Here is a 19,057-nt window from a genome sequence, read left to right on the forward strand (position 1 = left end):
GTGGGGCAGAGAAAGGAATGAGGGAGGAGCAAGGAAAGGAAGGTGCTGGGGGAGTTGTGCACCTGGTGCCAGGAGACCGACGTTAAGCTCTGCGTGGGGGGAAGCCCGGAAGGACCAGCCCCTGGCTCCTCTGAGCCACCGGCTCCCTTCTGACCAGAGCCAGAGGAAGTGCTGCCTAAGAGGTGCAGCCCCCTCCCTGCCCCACTGCAGAGACACCGCACGCTCTGGGCTGGCCACAGCTGGGGAGCTCCCAGCATGCCTTGCAGCTCCCCAGACCTGGGTCCAGTGCCTCCCTCCATCCCTTGCCCTGTCTGGGGACCACAATGCCAGCGCAACAAATCCCTGCTCCTGGGTGTGACAGGCTGTGGGGACCAGCCCTGCCTGAGAGGGGACGGTGCCCCCTATTAACCTCCCCTCTGATCCCCTGCAGCACAGTGCCCCACTGGGGGGGCCGACCCTAGAGCCCTGAATTACACCCGGAGTTCTTACCTCAGCCCCACGGCTGCGGCTGCTCAGGCAGACACTGTGCTGGCAGGGAGAAGCGGCCGTCTCTTTGCAGCGACAGGGCCGGTGGCCCAGCCGAAGGAAGAGCCCTGAGCCAGAGACCGTCCGAGGCGACGCGGAGGTGCGGGTTAGGCTAATTCAGGGCGAGTGGCTGCCTCTTTATTTATCCCTCTCTCTGTCCCGCGACCTCTTCCTTCCTCTGCAGCGAAATGGACGAGGTGTCTCTCCTCCTGGCTTCTCTGCCCCACACACCCTCCCCTTTCCTCCTGCCCTCTCCTGAGTCCCCATCTGGCGCTCTAGCTGAGAAATAGCCCCCTGAGCGACCCCAGAGAGAAGGGGCAGCCACCGAAGGGCCCTGATGTCCGGGGATGGCTGCCGAGACCCCACTACCAGACTGCTCCCCTAAACACCCTGTGGTAGCGCGTCGGGGTCTCCCGCCTCCTGCACCCCTGTAGTGGCACAAACAGACTCCCCCAGCCAGTAGAACAGAGGGAGTTTATTGCTTCTCCAGGATACAGCACAGCACAGATGTAATCTGGTTCCAGGGCAGGCCTAGGATGCCTCAGCCCCCCTTGAGATGGGGGAGCCTGGGCCCCTAAATTCCATCCCCTTTCCCTAGGCTGTTTCCTCTATGATCCCAGACAGAAACTAACTCCCTCACTTCCAGCCCTGCCCCCCAGCCAGGGGCAGCATTCCCCTTCCTTTGTTCCTCTCCCTGGGGGGTAACCGGTCGAACAGGTTCCCTCCCTGTCCCATCAGCTACTCGGCTGGGCCGTGGTACAGACAGTAACCAGTAGGGGTCACCCACAGCCCAAGCCCAGCAACCAGCAAGGTACCCCCACTACGGCACACCCCCATCTGTGCTCAACAGCCCTGACCTCCCTTTAGACTCTGACGGGCCTCAAATTCTCCAGCTTCCATCTGCCCCTCTTCCGGTCCTCCCCAAAGTCCAAGCAAACCCCTGGGTGTCCCTGCTACATCTGCCACTGTTGCATGGCCGCTGACCTCATCCCGGCAGCCGGTTTGGGGGATTTCCTGCCGGGTCTGGGGGGCACCTGGCTGGAGAAAGCACAAAGGGGGGGGTTGTCTGGACGCGTCACACGTGGGCCATGCAGGCTGTTCTGCCAGGCGCGATGGGGCCTGGAACCAAGGGCAAACAGCGGCAGCAACACCGGGTCTGGGGAGAGAGTTAAGAGGGTTTCTTTGGGGCAGGAAATCCCCACTCATGAGCCACGCTGGAGAGAAAGGAGAGCCGTGAGAGGCCCAATCCACCTTGGGCTAGCCAGGATGCTAACACACTGCTCCCCTAAACACCCCCTGTGCTCATTAGCACTGGCTCCCCCTTGGCACCCGCTGTGCCCCAAATCCCCCAGCTCCCATCACCGCCTCTCCTCATCCTCCCAGATTTTCCAACAACCCCACCATGTCCCAGATAGGCTCCTGCCTCTGGCCGGTTTCTCAATATCACACCCAACATGTGAGCTGAAAGCCGCTGGCTACCTTGTCACGGCCTCTTCCAGGGTCCCAGCCGGGCTGCAGGACCCCCAAAGTCATGAGGGGTGCGGTGCAAAGTGGATACCAGGGTACCAATCAGCTCCACCCCCCCGGACTGTGATGAATCTTTGGGAGCAGCTACTTTGCCACGCTTATCAGTTGGAGCTCTTTTAGCATGAAATTCAGAACAGCCAGACTGGGTCAGACCAAAGATCCAGCCAGCCCAGTGTCCTATTGGCTGACAGTGGCCAATATCAGATGCCCCAGAAGGAGGGAACCGAACCGGGAATCCTCATGCGATCCCTCCCCTGTTGCCAGTTCCCAGTTTCCGACAAATCGAAGCCAGGGACACCATCCCTACCCATCCTCTTTATCCTCCATGGATTTATCGAGCTCCTTTTTGAACCCTGTTAGTCTTGGCCTTCAGGACACCCTCCAGCAAGGAGTTCCACAGGTTGTCTGTGCATTCTTTGAAGAAAAATCCTCCCCATCTCCCCCTGGAACAATGAGCCCCGCTTTGCGGTGGGGTCTCCGTCCCTGGCCGTCGCCGCCGTGAACTCTTCTTTGTGTTAAACCTGCTGCCTAGGAATTTCATTGCATCTCCCTTAGTTCTGGTGTTAGGAGAAGGAATCCCAGAAGAAGTGAGGGTCACCAATTTCCCTTCAGGATTCAACGCCAGGGTAAAGAAAGATCGTGTCCTTAGCGGTAGGTAACAAAGGTCAGCTGAAAGGGCCTTAGCAGGCTCTGATTGGGGGCATCACCAGTTTTCGTGGTGGGTTTTCCATCACTCACAACGTTTAAATTGGGACTGGGGAGTTCTGCTCTAGGGATTCTTCTGAGGAGGGGTGATCCGGGGCTGAGACAGGACGATCACAGATTATAAAGCCAGAAGAGGCCATTCTGAGCAGCCCCATGGAATGAAACTCATCTGGGATGGAGAAGACAAAGTCCAATGCCGCATGCAGACCAGAGACCGGAAACTAGATTTGCTACATCCCAGAACAGGCCTGCGAAGAGAAATTTGGAGGCCCCATATATCACGTTCACTTGGGCCTCACTCTTCCCTGTTACAGACATCTTTGAATGTTCCAGAAACCATTCAGAACTGTCCCCAAATGTTTCATTCCCAAGTGGCAAAAGAAATCTGGAATCTCAGACTACTTCCTAGAGCAGGACAACTTATTCCCACCTGGCTTGAGAGGCGGGGGTCAATTCATGGCTGGTGGACATGGAAGCAAGGAACAGGGAAGTGAAAGGACAGGGAACAATCAACGAAAGTATTTTCGAGGAGGGCTGAGGATTTATAATCCATAGACTCCCCCTCCCGGGGGCGTATCGCCAAGTACAGAAACGACAGCAAACGGGTGTCATTAAGGCTGTGTCTAGACTGGCACGTTTTTTTGCAAAATTATCTGCTTTTGCTGGAAAAACTTGCCAGCTGTCTACACTGTCCGCTTGAATTTCCACAAAAGCACTGACGATCTCATGTAAGATTGTCAGTGTTCTTGCGGAAATACTATGCTGCTCCCGTTGGGGCAAAAGTCTTTTTCTGAAAAACTTTTGCGCAAAAGGGCCGGTGTAGACGGCTGAGATTTATTTTCTGCAAAAAAGCCCCGATCGCAAAAATGGAGATCGGGGCTTTTTTGCGGAAAAGCATCCTGCCAATCTAGACGTGCTTTTCCGAAAATGCTTTTAATGGAAAACTTTTCCGTTAAAAGCATTTCCGGAAAATCATGCCAGGGTAGACGTAGCCTAAATGTCGTATAGTTCATAGCGTGTCTCAAATTGGATCTATTGCTCCTCCGCTCGGGGAGAACCCTAGTGACGGGGCAGGGACTGAGTTGGGCTCCAAGGGGGCAAGCAATTCTAGAGTTGTGTTGTGAGAGGGTGAGGCTGGAGAAAGTCCGGAAGTGAGAGGAGAGGAGAACTTGGAGGACACTAAACAGAGAGAAATGTGGGGGACACACAAAGAAGCAGGCGTTCTCCCGGAACAATGAGAACCCGTTTCGTCCTCACATCCGCTCGAATGATCTGTGGTTTGAGGTTGATCTATCTGCCCCGCCTCTGCTCTCATAAAAAGCAACAGCTGCTTCCCCTGTCGGGCCGCGTGGAGATGAGGTGACCCCAGCCTCAAGGACCGCAGACACGAGCTCCGGGTGAGCACGGCCCACCTAGACGCAGCAGAGACACACAACAGCGCTTTCTCCAGGGGTGACGTACGGCTGAGATGCGCAACCACAACACTGCGGTGACCTAAACGGGGATAGTTTGCATGACAAGCTACTCTGCAGTTGGGAGGAGGGGGTCTCTATGCTGGCTCCAGCATCCCACTGCAACACTGGAGGGTATTGAGTTCCAGGGGTGGAAATTAATTCTGTAGGGGTGTCACGTTACTGAATTTGAAAGGGAGCAGCCAGATCATTGCTGTGCCCACGGGATGAGTGTGTGTGTGTGTGTTTGCCCCAAAGTCAGTACAAAGGGTGCCATGTGAGGTGTCAAATGAAAGCTTCTGTTTTACTGATTCGATATATGCTATTCATGTACTTGCATGATGTCTGTACGTGGAGTTATGAATGTGGACTTAGTGCTGATACCGGCTTGGACAGCCTGTTGCAAAGAACAATTATTCAGTTTGACTATGCTAATTAACGAGGCTTCAGGGACAATGGCTCTCAAGGGGTGTGTCTAGACGACAGGGTTTTGTCGACAAAAGTGGACTTTGTCAACAAAACTATACCTGCGTCTACACTACCACCGAGTTCTGTCGACATAACATTGACAGAACTCAGCAGTTTTGTTGACGGTGGTAAAACCTCATTCTACGAGGAATGACGCCATTCGTCGACAGAGTTCTATTGACAGAAGGCGCTATTGCATCTATATTGTCCTTTGCGTCTACACTCTTTGTCGACAGAACTGGATGTAGTCTAGATGCTCTCTGTTGACAGTATCTGTCGACAAAGCCTCTGTTGACACAAGCCTGTAGTCTAGATGTACCCAAGGTGTCCAATACACACCTGAGGAATGCATCTGGATACCTGCAAACTAGCCAGGACATAATGGCTGCCAGCATGTGAAACAGAGATAGGTCACTCGACCGTGTGACCTGCTCTGGCCAGGAGAGAGATATAAGGCCATGAAGCGGACTCCATCTTGCCTTCAATTCTGCTACTGATTCCAGATGCAGCTTTGCAAGGACAGCGAGCCAGAAAGAACCGTCGACCCATCCTGACGTAGGGTGTACACCAGAGACTTTTAAGCCAGCAGTTTGTAACATTTCTGCTAAGAGCTTGCGTCAAGAATTTGGTGATTGGTGTATGTAACGTATCCTCCTTAACAACCTGACTCTCAGGCTTTTCTTTCTTTTAGTAATAAACCTTTAGATTTTAGATTCTAAAGGACTGGCCCAGCGTGATCTTGTGTGTTGGATCCAGAGTGTAAATTGACCGGGGATTTGTGGCTGGTTCTTTGGGACCAGGAGGACGCGTTCGGGGTAGGTGAAATCGGGTTCTATAACCCCTCACCTGTGTGCAGGCCCGGAGCTGATTGTGGCACAGGGAGAGTTGGGGTGTCAGAGGGGTTTTGCGCGGGAGGCTTCCTGCTGGCTGGATTGGGAGCTGAAGCGCTCGGTGTGACTGGTTTGTGGCCTATTTGGGAATGGTCTCCAGTCAGGAGCTGTAAGGAGCCCTGAAGCTGAGCAACTCGCCCTGAGTCAACGCCTTCAGCAGTGCCCAGACCCGGCGCAGTCTGTCACAAGGGGGCGCTCTCCTTTCATGCCCAATCCTGGCCCCGTGTCCGTCTTAAAATATGAATGCAGATTGCCTATCTCCTAGAGCTAGAAGGGACCTTGAAAAGTCATCAAGTCCAGTCCCTTGCCTTGCCAGCAGGACCAGGTACCATCCTTGCCAGATATTTTCCCCAAATCGCCTCCTTAAGGATTGAAGTCACAACCCTAGGTTTAGCAAGCCAATGCTCAAACCACTGAGCTATCCCTCCCCCTATTCAGCACTTGGGGGCGCTTTCCTGCAGAGAGTGGCTAGGAGGCTCAATAGAGGTCGCTCTTGTCTTGACCCTCCTGCCCATTTTAATATAAATTATGACTTAAACCTGCGGCCTCGTAATTCCATTGGGTCACGCCTGGTTTTGGGATCTGGGAATTGGTCCATAACACTTCCCTGTTCCCCTTCTCTCCACCATTCCTGATTTCAGGAACCTTTTCAATCATCTTCTCTTATCTAAGCAGCACAGCCCTAATCTGTCCACATATGGATGCTGTACTACGCCCTTAATTATCTTTCTTGCACTTTTCTGAACCTTCCCTGGTGCTTTCTTGAGATGGGAGCGACCAGGACTGGATGCAACATTCAAGGTGTGGGCATGCCATGGATTTATACAGTGCGATCTTCCTGTCTCCTTTTCTTTTCCTTTTCATAATAAACCCTAAGATACCATCAGCCTTTTGGACACCCCATATGGGAGGCTGCTCAGGGAGGGACTGATGGAGATGAGGCAGTAAGTCGAGAGGTAAGGGAGTAACGGAGGAAGGAGACATGGGCTACAAATACCCCAAAAGGCAGGCGAGGGCGTGGAGTGGGAACAGCCCGGATGCAGACTTCAGGGGATGGTGCTAAGGAGTTACAAGGTTTGCAACTGGGATTTGCCTATCGAGAGGCATGGGGAATCAATTCTCAGGGGCTGGGTGAAAGCATCACCCCGGAGTTCTTAGGGTGATCCTGCAGATTTAAGGGCCGTGGTGGGACCCTGAACGAGACCAGGGCTCCTTCCCATGAGGCTGAGGGGAGATCTCCAGGTGTCATTGTTCTGAGTCAGTGCTGACCCCCATGTCCCAGTGGGGCCCTGTGCTGTGGGGATCACAGGCGGGGCTCCATTGGGGGCACTGTCCTCTCTGTCAGTGATGTGCCGGGTCCCCAGCCATGGTCGTGGATGGAGTGAGGAGCTGTTACCTGGTTACCCCATATCTCCAGGGCTCCTTTGCTGCTATTGGCTGGGGCCCTGCAGAGTGATTGCAAGGCATGCTGGGAGCTCTTTGGTCAGGCTGTGGTCAGACGTCAGCATGTGGCGCCTCCATGTTGGGGCGGGGAGGTGACTGTGTCCTTTAGGCAGCACTTCCTCTGGCGGTGACCAGAGGGGAGAAGGGAGCCAAAGACTGGAGGAGCATCTTTCTGGCTCAGATTGGTCCCCCTAGCGTGTGTCTCCCTGAATGAGGTGAGTAACTCTCTCTGCACCTCTTCTGTGTCTCTACCTCATGCATGTTAGGTTTGCATATTTGGCTTTCGTTCACCTTCGGTCTGCTCCTCCTCGGCCTCTGCCCTCCTCCTGTGATCGGGTCTTGCTCGATGTATCACTGGTTGGCCTCCCTCCTCTCGGTCAGGGACCTCTTGCTCTGCCTTTCTCTTTTGCTCGCTCCATCTGCATCTCTCCTCTTCTGCAGGCACCAACTCTTCTTCTCCATCTTCCTTCCCCCCTGTGTCCCCCTTTCTCCAGCGCCGTCACCCACCCGCTTACCCCCTTGTCTGGGGTTTTCTCTGTCCCCTTCATCTCTATTTGTGGGGCAGCCTGGCTCTTCACCCTCCTCTTTCCTTCACTGTCCCCCCTTTCCTCTCTCACTCCTTCATTCCTGTGTCCATCCATCAGGTTTCTCCGGCCCGGATGCCAGGGCCCCCAAGGGTCTTGCCAGGGTCTTGAAAGTCCCTCATCGCCACCAATCTCTGCTCCTCTCAGGCTCCGGCTGGTCCGTCCCCATCTTCTCTTGAACACGCAGAGTTTGGGGAAGTGTCTCAGTCCAGACGTCAGAGGAGACGACCACAGATATTCATAGAGCTCGGTGGCTGTTTACGGAGCCCGCGGAAGGAGCAGATTCACCCGGCAGCCGCATCCTGCTCAACCCGGCATGGAGCTCCGAGTCCTCCTCTGTCTACTGGGTGAGCGACCCTGCACTTCTCCCGCAGCCTCTGTCTCCTTCCCCCTTCCTGAAAACGAACTTTGAGCACCTGGCCCTGCATGGCCCTAAACTCCATTCCCTGGTCCCCAGCCCCCGTCCCTCCCACGGCCTCCCCGGAGCACTCACTCCCCGTCTCTTCTCTCCTTCAGCTTCTCTCCAGATCCTGCCCCGGCTCGTGTCCCCTGCAGGTAAGGAGCCGACCCAGCCCCCTGACATGCCCCAGCTCTACACGGAGGTGGCTCCCCTCTGTGAAAGGGGTTCACCCCATCCAGTTTGGCCCCTGGTTGAGAGATCTGCGGGATTGGGTCAGAGAACGAGTCTGGGAAGCACTGGCTCTGATCCCGCTCCAATGCAGAGGATCTGCCTGGTGAGAGGGGTGGGGAATGGGACCGGACAAGTAACACTGGTGCCAGTCTGTGCTTGGTTCCAGAATGTGCGGGGTGCAAACCCCAGGCATCTTGTGGGGCAGGAACAGAGAACCAAGAGGTGCTGCTGGCTCTAGCCAAGGGGCAGGATTTGGGGGGGCAGCCCCTAGCTGGGGGAGCGTAACTTCTCCTGCATCTCTCTTCCCTTCCTCAGCACCCTTGCCAGCCCCCACAGTCAGCATGGACCCCCAGCTCCCCGTGTATGTCCCAGGAGAACGTCTCACCCTCAGATGCTCGGCCCCCCAGGGGCTGGCGGTGAGCAGCTACCAGTTCTACAATCAGCGAGGGGAGCGGGTCTTCAGTGAAAGCGCCGGGCCGGCTGGGGGGCCCTGGCTGGTGCTGACGGCTGCGGTGGGGAAGGCCGGGGCGTACAGCTGTGAGTACTGGGCCGTGAGAGACGGGCAGAATGTTGACTCCGCACGCAGCCAGCCTGTGCGGGTACCTGTGATGGGTGAGTCCCCTTTCTCCTGCTCCTAGGGGATTCCCTGCCCCATCCCAATTATGTCTCAGACACCAGGCACACAGCTGCAGGGAAGGTCACCACCCTGCTCTCTTCCACCCCAGGGCTCCTATACTTGTCTCCACCTGCCCCCAAAAAGCAACCTCACCCCATAACAAATGAAATCCATTTCCCAGAGACACACACCAGGAGGGGACCCCATGATCGCCTTGTCACTGCTCCATTGGACGCCCCCAATGGCATTCCCTGTGAGTTACAGCAGGGCTTCTAGGGAGCCAGCTTGATTCACAAACAGCCAGGGATGAACTCCCCGCAAACTGGGGCTCATTGTTCCAGGGGTGGATTGCCCTTCTTGGTAAAAATGTCCACCTCCTTCCCAGTCTGTATTTATCCAGCTGCAGTCTCCAGCCAGTGCATCCTGGTGCAACTTTGCCTTCTACATTTGATTTGGTATCAAATCTCTGTGGTCACACAGGGTGCTTCTAGATGGTGATCCAGTCACCCCTTGGCCTTGGGGAATCTGAACGTGCTTCAGCTCTAGAGATACTTTCCATACCGGAGCTGGTGCTAATGCACACTGTAGATTGCCTGAGCCTGGCTGAGCCGTCAGTGGCTGGTTTGGTTCCAGGTTGAAACGGCTTCACAGAGACTGAGGCTAGAGGTCACAGTGGTTCCATCTGGCCTTAGACTCCAAGAACAAGGTCCATTTTCTGGTCCTCTGATCTGCTTCCTGTCTTTATGAGCCACCTCCAGTTCCTCCCCATCCTCCTTGAATTGTGGATCTAAGAACTGCAGGCTGTGTTCTAGGAGCAGGAATAGTTCCCCAGAGTCCAGATTCCTAGCCCCGCCCCTCATTGCAAAACCCCATTGCCTTCCCAGAGCTGGAGGGAGAACCCAGGGGCGTGTCTAGACTTTTGTCAACAAAACTATACCTGCGTCTACACTGCCGCTGAGTTCTATCGACATCACATCGACAGAACTCAGCCATTTTGTCAACGGCGGTAAACCTCATTCTGCGAGGAATAACGCCTTTTGTCGACAGAGTTCTATCGACAGAAGGCGTTATTGCATCTATACCAGTGGTCTCCAACCTTTTTACATCCAAGATCACTTTTTAAATGACAGACCAAGCCAAGATCTACTGCCCCGCCCCTTCCTTGAAGCCCCACCCTCTCTATTCTCCTCCTCTCCATCACTTGCTATCCCCAATCCTTATACAGCTACTTTAAAAAAAAATTCCCACCATTCCTCGCAGCTACTCACCTGTGCTGTTGCTCGGTGAGTAGCTGCTCCTTAAATGAGGAAATCTAATGTAAATGTACTGCGCAGGTGCGCAGTTCAGAGAGGGCTCAAGAGCTACTCTTAGAGCCTCCATGATCTACCAGTAGATCGCGATCGACTGGTTGGTGACCACGGATCTACACTGTCCTTTGCATCTACACTGTCATGTCGACAAAGCGGCTTGCTTTGTCGACAGAACTGGGTGTCGTCTAGATGCTCTTTGTTGACAGAAGCTTTGTCGACAGTATCTGTTGACAAAACTTCTGTCGACAAAAGCCTGTAGTCTAGATGTACCCCAGGAGTCCTGGCACTCAGCCACCTGTTCTTTAACCACTAGACCCTGCTTCCCTCCCAGATCCTGGGTTAGAACCAAAGTGTCCTGCTTCCCAGCCTAACCCTGCTCAATGCCTTAACCATAGACCCTCCCCAGACCTGTCACCGCCTCTGCTATTTCTGCCTTTACTCAAGCACATCCCTCTTGTTCTTATTCATTTCTGCTCCCAGATAGTCTGCTAGCCCCGTCCATCTCTGCCATTGCTGGCGGCCCCTGGAACGACTCTGTCACCATCATGTGCTCGCTCCATGGAAGCTACATGCCGACCACCTTCCAGATCTTCAAGAATGGGCACCTGGTACCATTGGAATCCATGCATGGGGCCTGGCTTCAGCTCCACACATCCGACCCCCGCACCACTGGCTCCTACACCTGTAGCTACCAGATAGACGTCTCCGGGAGGAAGGTGGAGTCCGGACTGAGTTCTCCCCTCTCCATCCACTTGCCAGGTGAGTTAGTGCATTTCACCATCACGGCCTTGGGCTATTTCTCTTGGGGTCAGTGAGGGGCTGTTTGGGAAACGCTGAGTAGAACTGATGTCAAAATTTGACAATTCATTTTTTCAGCCTTCCTCTGCAAATTCCAGCAACAAGGTTGCTCCTTTTCTAGGAAAGTCTGAACACTCCTCCAATGTTCTCAGTTCAAATCGCCATTCTCCAAATGAACAACCTTTATGTATCCTTTAAGGGACCCTGTCCAGCACTGTCAAAGAGGCGCTTCAGAACTCTGTTCCTAACCAGCTGCACACTGCAAAGCAGCATAGACACACTGGTTTTATAGCCAATTGTAACACTTTGTAAGACCCCTTACTACCTGCGAAGCCTCAACTGCCCACTTCATGGTGTCCTTCAGCATGGGCGAGCCCGGTATGCTTGAACTGTTCCACCTGGTTTGTATCTCAGCCATTCTGGTTCCTGTTTCCAGAGCTGAAGAAGAGCTTCACAGCTTGTCCTTCACCAATAGAAGTTGGTTTGTTGAAGGATCTCACCTCCCTCACTTGGTCTCCCTAATATCCTGGGTCTAACACAGCTACACGAAAACGGAAAATATTACCATATATTCATCCATCCCCAAACATGCCCATCCATCCATGCATCTATTCAATAATCCTTCTACCCTACTACCATCTTCTTGACCATCCACTGCTCACTGTGTTCATCCATCCATCCATCCATCCATCCGTCCGTCCGTCCGTCCGTCCGTCCGTCCGTCTGTCCATCTATCCACGCATCTATCCATCTGCCTGTCTGTCCAACCCGAAACATGCCCAACCATCCATGCATCTATTCAATAATCCCTCTATCCTACTACCATCTTCCTGTCCATCCACTGCTCACCCTGCTCATCCATCCGTCTGTTCATCTATCCATCCATCCACCTACCCGTCCATCCATCCATCTGTCCGTCCATCCCCAAACATGCCCAACCATCCATGCATCTATTCCATAATCCTTCTACCCTACTACCATCTTCCTGACCATCCACTGCTCACCCTGCTCATCCATCCATCTGTCTGTCCATCTATCCATGCATCCATCCATCTATCCCTCTATCTCCCTGTATTTATTTATCACCACATTTCCCCTTCTGTCTAGACAACCCTCCCCCTAGACACTCAGACACAGACTTCAGTATGCAAAGGAAAGCAGCAAGGCCAGCCCAAGCCCAGCTATGCTGCACCACCGCAGTCACACTGGCTTTTCAGCACAGTGGCTGGGACTTGCAAGCTGCTGAAGGCAGGCCAGCAGTGGCAGCATTTGGCCCTGCATCACCCCACTAGGCAGGGTTTGCATGTCCCACTGGCTTTTGTTTTGTCACCCGGACCAAGTGACGGAGTCACCTGCCCCAGACCCCCACTGGTGCCTCACACCACCGCTGGGGAGCAGCTTTGGCATCTCAGGAAGCTGGGGACTCTCGTGGATGTCACAACCCTTCCAGTGCCTCTGGATCCGATCCTCTTTTCCCTAGTAACAAACGTGGCTTGTCTTTTCCAGCCCCCCCCGGAGCCCCGACCCTCTCCCTGCACCCCATGGATAGCATGTACCTCCCAGGAGAGACAGTTGTTCTCACGTGTTTGGACCCCCCTGGTGCTCACCGGACGGTCGGATTCCAGTTCTCCAGGGACGGCGGACAGAGGGTCTTGCCTGGAAGCAGCAACACGCAGACCCTGCACCTCACGGGGCTGGGGGACTCTGGCTCGTACACCTGCTCCTACTGGATACAGCCGTCCCGATGGGGGCTCCGATCCCGGGAGAGCCAGCCGATCTCCGTCTTGGTCACGGGTGAGTAGTGGGCCCATGTACATTGGGGGACTCTAGCCCTGGCTGTGAGCTGTCCCCAGCCCCATGGATAAGTCAGAGTAGCCTCCCACAGATCCATGTTGGATCATGATTGGTGGATCTCTCCAAATTGGCTTCTTTTGTTCACTTCCCTCTGATACTGGCCATTGTTGCAGGCAGTCAAACAAGTGGATTGGCCTCATTCTGCTTTTCTCCTTTCCTCCCCTTCCTCTCTTCCATCCATTCCAGAACTACCACCCCCTTTCAATCCACCAGCCAGGTGATTCATGCTTCCATCTACACCTCTTGGTGCAGGTGACGGCTGCTCAGATGTCTGGGGTGTAGACTGGAGGGCTTGTGGGCCACAAACGGGTATGTCTGTGATGGAGTGAGAAATCTGTTTGTAGAGGTGATGAATCCTGTGTGTCATGGTGGGTGGGTGTTGGTATCTGGTCCCGTTTGCAAATTCCTTGTTGGATTGAGTATTCCCTGCCTTTGCTGTGGTCTCTTGAGCTCCATGTTTGGCTGAAACCCAAAGCAGTGTTTCTTAACCTGTGTTCACACTGGTGCCACCGGGAGGCAGTCGGACATTGTGCTGCAGGGAACTTAAAGGGGCAGGTGACCTTTTTTTTCCCCCCAATAACTTTCCCTTAACCCTTTCCCTCCCTCAACTTTTTTTTTTGCTCAACAAAAAACCTTTGGTATTCCTCATTAAAAACAATTATTGTTTGGTGTTCCTCGGTCTTAAAAAGTTGAAGAAACATTGTGCCAAAGGAAGGTGGGAGCAGAATAGTGAACATGGGGTAGTTGAGGTAACATGCTCAGTCATTGCAGTGTGATCACTCTGGACCATCCCAGAGCTTCTGTCCAGGACAGCTGATTTTTTCAAGGGAGGGCCCACTCTTTCCCTAGGCGGGTGGGGAAGCACTGGGATGGGTTCTCTAGGGAGGAGGTGGAATCTCCGTCTCTAGGGGGTTTGACTTGACCAAGCCTTGGCTGGGATTGGTTCTGTTTTGGGCAGGGGGCTGGACTTGATGACTCTTGAGGGCTCTTCCAGCCCTGGGATTCTATGCACTAAGTGACCTTGATGCTCTCCTTATCAAGGTAGATCTTTGGCATTGCTGAAATGCGTCTTGCCCCCTTCTGACGTTCCAATCTCTTGGCCTTGCTGGCAAACTCCTTGAGCTTTGTCAGACCAAACCTGGCCTGGTAGGCCCCATCTGGAGTCCCTAGACATGTCACCCAGCAGCTCCCAGTCCCGCTCCCTGGAGATGCCCAGGAATTTTTAAAAGCTTCACAGGGGCAGCTGAGTTTAGTCTGTAACTGGAAAAACTTACGAATGGTCCTGCAGCACCGTTGTTGGTCTGGAAGGTGCTGCAGGGATTTTTAAGTTCACTACCTCCAAAGAGGCTGAGCTCACATCGGCCTGTTGGGTTCACGGATGGTTTTTCTGCTCCTGTCAAGAAAAAAGGGGGGAGACATCAGTCCAGGAAAAGTGGGTGACTCTAGAGCTGATGTTCCCCAGAGGAAATCTATTTGGATGGGAAAAGATCGTCTGTGACCATGGTGGGAAGCATGGTGTGACAGCTAATCAACTTGCGCTTTGTCGTCCTTTGGACGTATCAGCCAACTCCTGCAATCAGGTGGGGGCAGCTCTGTAGCAGTGTGTGTGTGGGGTCATCGAAGGGATAACCCCCTACTGTCTTTCTTTAGGAGCTTCAGTGCTCCTTGAAACATTTTGGCCAACTTTGCGGCTATCCCCAAGTTCACCCCTGGAACTTCCATCACCCTGAGGTGCTCAGCTCCCAGCTGGGAGAGGAAGATGAGGTTTTGCTTCATCAAGGTGATTCTCAGATGGTTTTCCTAGTAACTCAGTGCTCCGGCCAAATCCCACACTGTCTGCTTGTTAACCAGAAAGGACCCTTCCGGGGTGTACAGTCCCCTGCGGCCTCTCTCAGTACTCTTCTAGTGATGTGCCTCTAGCCCTCTCTGGGCTTCGGTCTTTTAGTAGTCCAGCCCTGGTATGGGACTGCATCCTTAGGGCTCCTCCCCCGTGGCTCAGTCCCTACTTGGTCTTAGGAGCCAGCTCCTTTTTTATGGCAGTCCTGGGCTCAGATTGGTTGCTTCTCCTGCAGCCACTTTAGCGTCATTGGAGGACCTCTCCACTGCTCCTTTTGTGGGACGGGCACTGAAGTCTCCAGTACAGGGCTTTGTGTATAGTGCACCCCATCCCAGAGGATGATTAAACTCCCCATATCCACCTCTCTTCTTTCTCAGGAGGCTGCCCGCCTGCACTGACCTCTTTCTCTCTCTTGCAGCTCCTCTGCTGGCCCCCACGCTCACTCTGCACCCCCAGCTGCCTGCGTATCTGCCCGGAGAGAAGGTCTCCCTCACCTGCTCAGCCCCCCATGGCGAGGCGGTGGCGGGGTTCAGGTTCCACCAGCACAGAAGGGACCAGACCCTGGCAGAGAGGCCAGCAGCCAGTGGGACTGCCCAGATGGAGCTCACCGTGCAGGCGGGGAATGACGGCACCTACACCTGTCAGTCCTGGAGGTGGGAGGCCGGACAGGAGGTTGTGTCGGGGGAGAGTAACGCCATCACCATACCAGTGTCAGGTGAGGCTCTGACCCCTGGATTCTCTCCCCACATTGCAGGCATCTATCAGGGATGATCTAAAGCAGTGGTCCCCAAACTTTTTGGGTGGCGGGCGCCGCACCGGTGGGTGACTTCATCCCGTTGCATCGCCCGGCTGGCCGACCCCATGCCAAGTGCACCTGCACCCCCCACTGCAACCATTTCACCACTTCTGACCAGCTGACCTGCTCCCGCGGCTTCCCCACTGCGCTCCCCAGCAGGTTCTCCCTCTGCTGGCGCCTTCCCACGCTTCGTCACGGCACGAGTTCGGCCCCACAGTGCATGCGGCCCGTCCTCCTCCGACTATCCCATGCCACGGCCCCGACTAGGCAGATGCACATAAATGCCCTGTCGGGCACCATGGTGCCCGTGGGCACTGTGCTGGGGACCACTGATCTAGACCAGTGTTTCTTAAACTGTGTGCTGCAGCACACCAGTGTGCCGCGAGACAGTCGGAGGTGCACTGCGGCCTGTTTTAAATTTTTTTTCTTCCCTGGCGGGGACGGAAGCTCAGTTGGGACAACGTATATGACAATTAAAGGGGCCATGACCATTTTTTCTTTTTTGCTCAACAGCTTTCCCCAGTGTTCTGCATAAAAGATTGTTTTGTGTTCCACGGTCTTAAAAATACTGATCTAGAGGGTGCTTGGTCCCACCATGAGGGCAGGGGACTGAGTCAATGACTTAAGCTGTCTCCTACCTCCTCTTTGCAGCTCCCACTCTGTCGCCGTTGGTTCGGATAACCCGTCCTTCCCACCATTTTAGAAAAGAGCTCCCTCGGCTCATCACCTACGTAGCACCTGAGCGTCCCGGTGAGCAGCCAGTTCACTTCTATCAGGGCAGAGCTGAACTCAGCACTGCGGACACAGTGTCTGAGATCAGCACCCCGGAGCCCCGTACCACGTCTGCAAACAGCCCTGGGAAATTCACTTCTGCATTCAAGGAGAACATGAGCAGGAAATGGGTCCCGTCGTCCAAGGGCCAGGCTGTGACGGGCCCCAGGAATGTCCAGATATCGGGTGAGTCTTTCCTGACTTCCAATCTGCTTTCCTATCTATAACCAGCCACCCTCACACCACTGATCTCCTGGTGGGGAGACCAACACCCCATGTAGAACCTAATGTATATGCATGTGTTTTGAGTATCCAATGGGCATAAAAAGTCCAGCTATAGCAGTGTTTCTTAAACCGTGCTCCGCGGCACACTGGTGTGCTGCAAGGCAGTTGGAGGTGTGCCATGGAGAACAACAGAATTCAAAATGGCCGCCCTTAAAGGGGTAGGTGACTTTTTTCCACAATAACTTTCCCCTGACCTTTTTTCCCCCCGACCTGTTTTTTTTTCTGCTCAACAAAAAATCCATTAATTTCCTCATAAAAAATTATTGTTTGGTGTTCCTTGGTCTTAAAAAGTTTAAGAAACACTGAGCTGTAGGGTGAAGTGTCAGGGTGGAATCTCTCTCTCTCTCTCTCTCTCTCTCTCCTGGTTTAGAGGACTTCTAGGCTACTTGAGAATTCATGGGTGATTCTCCTTTTTCCACAGCCCCAGGGATCTCTTTCCCATTGACCCTAAAGCTGGCAATTGGTGGATCCTTCTTCCTCATCAACAGCCTCATCTTCCTCCTCTACCACTGCTGGCTGTAGAGTGCAGGCAACAATCTCATCCAGACTGAGGACATGTTGGGGAGCTGTCTGAGGTGTTGTCATGGCTGTTCCCCACCTTCAGTGAAAGTGGGGCCCACAAGTGAGCTTCAAACTCTTGCCTCTACAGGCGCTGGTTATAAAAACTTCCCCCCAGAATCCTAATACACAGATGTTGGGGCATTTTCTGCCACCACCAAGTGCTTTTTGATCCCTAAAAAACCAGGGGTGAACACTTGAATCTGCCCCCAGGGGTACCCCAAGTTCTTTTGCCCCAAACGAGCTTGAAAAAGAAAAGAGAAAAACAAGCTGCAGTCTCTCGTAGCTGACCCCGGAGTCAGAGGCCTGCCGGTACCCACAGAGGGTGCGTCTACAGAGCAAAGTTATTTCAGAATAACGGCCGTTATTCCGAAATAACTATGTGAGCATCTACACAGCAATTCTGTTATTTCGAAATAATTTTGAAATAACGGCCGAAGCCGTTCCTCATTTAAAAAAAATACTGTTTGGTGTTCCTTGGTCTTAAAAAGTTTAAGAAACACTGCTCTGATGTCCACGGTCCCTTTCCTTTCTCAAGGCAGACCACCCTTCCCTCAGTTATACTTGACTGCCCAGTCACTTTTGATACTCAGAATGCCCATCGACCTTTCCCTAGGCGGGTGGGGAAGCACTGGGATGGGTTCCCTAGGAAGGGGGTGGAATCTCCATCCCTAGAGGTGTGTAAGTCTCAGCCTGACCAACCCCTGGCTGGGTTGATTGAGTTGGGATTGGTTCTTCCTTGGGCAGAGAGCTGGACTTGATGACTCCTGAGGGCTCTTTTCCAGCTCTACGATTCCATGATCTGGCACACCTATTTGCTTCCATCTAATGCAGAGTTATAAGATTTCCTGAACTGATGCTACTAACACCTGTGCCAAACTTCCCAGCCATGCCCAGAGAGAAGTTCACAAACAGGTCTGTTTGGAATAAAGGGGTTTTCTTAATTTCCATTGGAGCGGCAAACAGAGTCGTTCAACAGGAAGAGAGGGCAAAGGGAGACCAAAGAGGTGAAAAAACAACAAGAAACATCTTCCCCGTAGACTCTTTAGCTCTTGGATATCAGCTAGACACGTCTTTTAAGAGAGGGATGGAAAAATCTTACAAATTGGGGACAGACACCCCAAAGTACGTCTTACACTGAAGCCAAAGGGCAGAGAGAGAATCTGAAGAGACTAAGGAAGCAGATGTCGGTGTGTTAGAGAGGTCTCCAGTCCTCAGCAAGTTGCTCCACCAGACTTCTGAAAGCCCGCAGTGAGAGGACGTGTGATCAGTACATGTATGTTGCTAAGTTAGATGCTAGTCAACATTTTTTTGTGTAATTTTTTCATGTAACCATGTCTGGGCTGGGCTCTGCATGACTCGTACTCTTGTCACATCGCTGTCTTTGCCCTTAATAAACTTTTAGTCCAAGTCCTGTTGAACTGTCTCAGCTACTCCGTCTGGGGTAGGAAGTTGTGTGCATAGTAGTCCCTTAAAGGAGTAACAAACTTCATCTTCTCGTACTGTGGAAGGCTACGTCTACACATTACATCGGAAAAAGATACATAATTTGTGGTATGCAAATTGCATATCTTTTTTTCGATTTACTTTCAGAAGACGGTCTTTTGAAATTTGGCACTTCTACACAGCCAAATACCTCGTAGAATGAGATGTACAGGGATGGCAAAAGAGTGCATCCATTCTTTTGAAATTTTTTCAAAGAAGTGGACACATTCTTTAGATGCAGCATTGCACTTTGGGGATACCTCTGGTACCCCCAAAAAGCCATGCAGTCTAGATGTAGCCTAGGAGAGGGCACATTTTATCGGGAATGTGCTGGGGTCTCTCTAATCACACAGGATAAGCTGACACACTAAAAGATGGGTCCTGGTATAAGGCTTAAGACATGAGCTAAAGTCCAACCTAGGTGAGAAAAAGTCAAAGCAGGAAGAGGGTAAGAACGGTGCTAGGTTTGCAAAAGCACAAACATTGCTAAGAGCTGCTAGGCACAGAAGACGCATACAAACAC

General features: G+C 53.1%; 1 protein-coding gene across 1 annotated transcript; it reads left to right on the forward strand.

Moving 5' to 3' along the window:
- The first annotated feature begins 7,909 nt into the window (after positions 1-7,909).
- LOC149520985 (leukocyte immunoglobulin-like receptor subfamily A member 3) lies at positions 7,910-17,013 on the forward strand. Its single transcript, XM_089774163.1, has 8 exons — positions 7,910-7,940; positions 8,110-8,148; positions 8,540-8,836; positions 10,631-10,909; positions 12,455-12,742; positions 15,058-15,354; positions 16,087-16,392; positions 16,913-17,013. Exons 1-8 carry the CDS (start codon positions 7,910-7,912, stop codon positions 17,011-17,013), a joined length of 1,638 nt encoding a protein of 545 aa, XP_089630289.1.
- The last annotated feature ends 2,044 nt before the right edge of the window (positions 17,014-19,057 follow it).

The sequence above is a fragment of the Pelodiscus sinensis genome, chromosome 30 (genome assembly GCF_052426305.1).
Source record: "Pelodiscus sinensis isolate ZL-2025 chromosome 30, ASM5242630v1, whole genome shotgun sequence".
NCBI classification, from domain to species: Eukaryota; Metazoa; Chordata; order Testudines; family Trionychidae; genus Pelodiscus; species Pelodiscus sinensis.